Raw genomic sequence first — 4,311 nt, forward strand, 5'->3', positions numbered from 1 at the left:
ATAACCAGGGTAACCGCCCTCCACCCTCCCAGATAACCAGGGTAACCCATCCACAATCCTATATCCATCGACTTCCCTTTATCAACTTTGTTAGAAGTCTCACGACACAAGGATATAGTCCAACAGGTTCATTTAAAATCAGAAGCTTTTGGAGTGCTGCTCCTTGATCAGATGAAGTGGAGTGAAGCACACAGGCACAAAATATATGAGCACTTCCTTCCACTTCATCTCCACACGTCCACCTTAGCCAATTGTTTTCCTTTGTGCACCTACAGAAGCTTTTACAGTCCATTATGATGTTTTAAACATGTTGTGTTCATAGTCCACTCTTGGTCCTCTGTGGTATTCTAAAAATTCCTAATTCTCAGAATAACTACTACTTCTGGCAACTTTATAAGCTATTACATGTAATTTTGTACAACCCTTTACTTGCTTTGTCAGCTATGGTTAACTTACCATTTTTGAGGTTTTGCATCTCTAAGCTATGTAATAGTTCTTTAAAGGCTATCCAATGCCAATGTACAATCATGCCTTTTAATGTATTTTTCCAGTCCCCCTCAGTTTCCTGGTTTCGTAATCTCCCTTCATTAAATTTTCAGATGCTTCAGATTAGATAAGTTCACTTTCAATCATCATGTAAAATTCTAACATATTGCTGCGACTCATCCAGAAAGGATCTCCTCCAACAAGATTATTAATTAGCCCTTTCTCACTACTAGATCATGGTCTCTAGTCGACTCTTCAACATACCGCTCTGGAAGACCATCTGTAACACACCCCAGGAACTCATCCTTCACAGCCTCAGTTCTCAGCAGATGTACCCAATCTATACACAGATCAAAGTCCCCCACAGTAACTCTTCTGTCCCTGCTACATGCTTCTCTCATCTCCTGATTAATACCATGCCCCATGCTCCCGCTTCTATTTGGTGGCCTATAAATACCTCTAACCAATATCTGCTGTTTTTTGCTGTTTCTTAGTACCAAATTTCACACATTGTTTCTCTGATCTGAGATCCTCCCTTACTAATGCACTTATCCCACCCCTTATCATCAGCCCAACTTCCTTCTCCACCTTGCCTGTCTTCCTAAATGTCAAGTGCCCTTCAATATTCCATTCCCAGTCTTGGCCACAGGGCCACCATGTTTCTGTAAGGGTCATTAAATCATACCCACGTATTTATGCCTTTAGATTGTCATCCTTGTTGCAAATGCTGTATGCTTTTAGGTAGAGTGCCCTAACTCTGTCTTTTTGACGTCATGCCACAGTCAACGCATACTCCATGCTCAGCTTTATTTCCCCTGTCTTCTAATCTCCATAGCAGCTTTTTTATTTCCTGATGCTCACTTTCACTCAGTTTGCGTTACTCCCTCAGGTTCCCGGCCCCCTGACAAGCTAGTTTAAACCCATCCCAGCAACACGAGCAAATCACCCTGTGAGGATATCACTCGTAGTCCTGTTAAGTTGTAACCCAGCCCACCTTAAAACCATAAGACGTAGGAGCAGAAATTAGGCCATTCAGCCCATCAAGTCTGCTCCACCATTCAATCATGGCTGATAAATTACTCACCCCATTCTCCCCCTTTCTCCCCATAACCCTTGATCCCCTTGACAATCAAGAACCTATCACCGTCTTAAATGTACTCAATGACCTGACCTCCACAGCCTTCTGTGGCAGTGAATTCCACAGATTCACCACTCTCTGACTAAAGAAGTTTCTCCTTATCTCCGGTCTAAAAGGTCTTCCCTTTACTCTAAGGCTGTGCCCTCAGGTCCTAGTCTCTCCTACCAATGAAAAGATCTTGCCAACATCCACTCCAGGCCATTCAGTATTCTGTAAGTTTCAATTAGATCCCCCTCATCCTTCTAAACTCCATCAAGTATAGACCCAGAGTCCTCAAATTTTCCTCATATGTTAAGCTTTTAGTTCCTGGGACCATTCTCATGAACCCCCTCTGAACCCGCTCCAGGGCCAGTACATCCTTCCTGAGATATGGGGCCCAAAACTGCACACAATACTCCAAATGTGGCCTGACCAGAGCCTTGTAGAGCCTCAGAAGTACATCCCTGCTTTCATATTCAAGTCCTCTCAAAATAAATGCCAAAGTTGCATTTGCCTTTCTAACTACTGACAACCTGCAAGTTTACCTTGAGAGAATCCTGGACTAGAACTCCGAAGTTTCTTTGCACTTCAGACTTCTGAATTTTCTCCCCATACCTGCCCCAGAAACAGGTCCCACTGCCTCAGAAAACCAAAGCCATTCTCTCCCTCCTACACCAGCTCTTCAATCACATTCAATCGATCAATCCCCATCCTGTTCTTATGCTCACTAGCACGTAGTATTCCGGAGATTACTCCTTGAGGTTCTGCTATCGAATTTCCTTTCCAACTCACTGAAATCTGGTTTCAGGCTTCATTCCTATGTCATTGTTATCACAGAACAGTTCAGCACAGGAACAGGCCCTTTAGTTCACCACATCTGTGCTGACCATGATGCTATTCTAAACTAATCCCCTCTGCCTGCACACGCTCCCTATCCCTGTATTCCCTGCCTTTTTGTGTATCTGTCTAAATGCCTCTTAAACATTGCTATCAAATCTGCTCCTACCACCTCCCTGGGCAGCATATTCCAAGCACGTACCATCCTCTGTATAAAAAATGCTTTCCTCACCCAGCTCCTTTAAATCTTCCCCCCCACCTCATCTTAAAGCTATGCCCCGTAGTATTTGACATTTCAATCCAGGGTAAAAGACTCCAAGCTATCCAGCTTATCCTTGCCTCTCATAATTTTATATACTTTTATCAGGCACAGCCTCAGCCTTTGACACTCGAGCAAAAACAAGCCAAGTTTTTCCAACCTCACCTTGTAGCTAATTCACTCCAATCCAGGCAACATCCCAGTAAACCTCTTCTGCACCCTCACCAAAACCTCCACATCCTTCCTACAGTATGGCGACAAGATCTAGGACAGTACTGCAAAAGTGGCCTAACTAAAGTCTTATACAGTTTATACTCAATGCCCTGACTGATGACCTAAGGGGCAACTTTTTCACACAGAGGGTGGTGTGTGTATGGAACGAGCTGCCAGAGGAAGTGGTGAAGACTGGTACAATTACAACATTTAAGAGGGATCTGGATAGGTAAATGAATAAGAAGAATTTAGAGGGATATGGGCCAAACACTGGCAAATAGGACTGGATTAATCTCAGCCTCCTCCAGGAGGTCTCCAACACCAGAGATGCTAGTGTTCAGCCAATTTGATTCACCCAATGTAATATCAAGAAACAGCTGGAGGGACTGGATACTGCAAAGGATATAAGCCCAAACAATATTCCTGCAATACAACTTGTGAAGCCTTCAGCCAAGCTGCTCCAATACAGTATCACACTGGCATCTAGCCAACAACATAGAAAATTCTGCTCTGTTCGCAAGTCAACCCAGCCAATTACTGCCCACCAATACACTCAATCATCAGTAAAGTGATGGAAGGTATCAGTAACAGCGCTATCAAGCAGCACCTGCTCAGCGACGCCAGTTTGGGTTCTGCCAGCCACTCAACCACCAAACACGGGCAGAAAGGCTGAATCCCAGAGGTGAAACAGAAGTGGCTACCTTTGATAGCAAGTCAACATTTGACAAAGTGTGGCATCAAGGAGCCAGAGCAAATCTGGTATCAATGGGAATCGGGGGCAAACTCTGTTGGTTGAAGCCATACCACGCACATGGAAGATGGTCGTGGGAGGTCAGTCACCTCAGCTCCACGGCATCTCTGCAGGAGTTGCTCAGGATAATGTCCGAGGCCCAACCATCTTCAGCTGCTTCATCAATGACCTTCCCACTATCATAAGGTCAGAAATGGGGATTTCACCAACGATTGCACAACGTTCAGCACCAATGGTGACCCCTCAGATACTGAAGCAATCCGTATCCAAATGCAACAAGATCTGGAGCGGCTTGGGCTGACAAGTGGCAAGTAACACTGTGGCACACAACTGCCAGGCAATGACCATCTCCAACTAGAGAGAATCTCCTCTTGATATTCAGCAACATTACAACCACTGAATCTTACCACTGACCAGAAACTGAATTGGATCAGCAATATAAATACAGCGGCTATAAGCACAGGTTAGAGACTAAGAATCCTGCACTGAGTAACTCACTCCTGACTGCTGAAAGCCTATCCACCATCTACAAGGCATAAGCCAGGAGTGTGATGGAATACTCCTCCCACTTGCATGGATAAAAGTAGATCCAACAACACTCGAGAAGCTTCACACCATCCAGGACAAAGCAGCCCACTTGATTGGCAC

At 44.6% G+C, this 4,311-nt stretch overlaps 1 protein-coding gene across 1 annotated transcript in view; it reads right to left on the reverse strand.

The window, feature by feature from the left end:
• Window positions 1–475, reverse strand: part of ddx47 (DEAD (Asp-Glu-Ala-Asp) box polypeptide 47) — a 14,958-nt gene extending 14,483 nt beyond the window's left edge. The window contains exon 1 of the mRNA XM_020516769.2: window positions 457–475. Coding sequence (XP_020372358.2) covers window positions 457–475 — 19 coding nt within the window. The remainder of the gene's footprint in view (window positions 1–456) is intronic.
• Window positions 476–4,311: the final 3,836 nt, after the last annotated feature.

The sequence above is a fragment of the Rhincodon typus genome, unplaced genomic scaffold (genome assembly GCF_021869965.1).
Source record: "Rhincodon typus isolate 14 unplaced genomic scaffold, sRhiTyp1.1 hic_rhity00000890, whole genome shotgun sequence".
NCBI lineage: Eukaryota > Metazoa > Chordata > Chondrichthyes > Orectolobiformes > Rhincodontidae > Rhincodon > Rhincodon typus.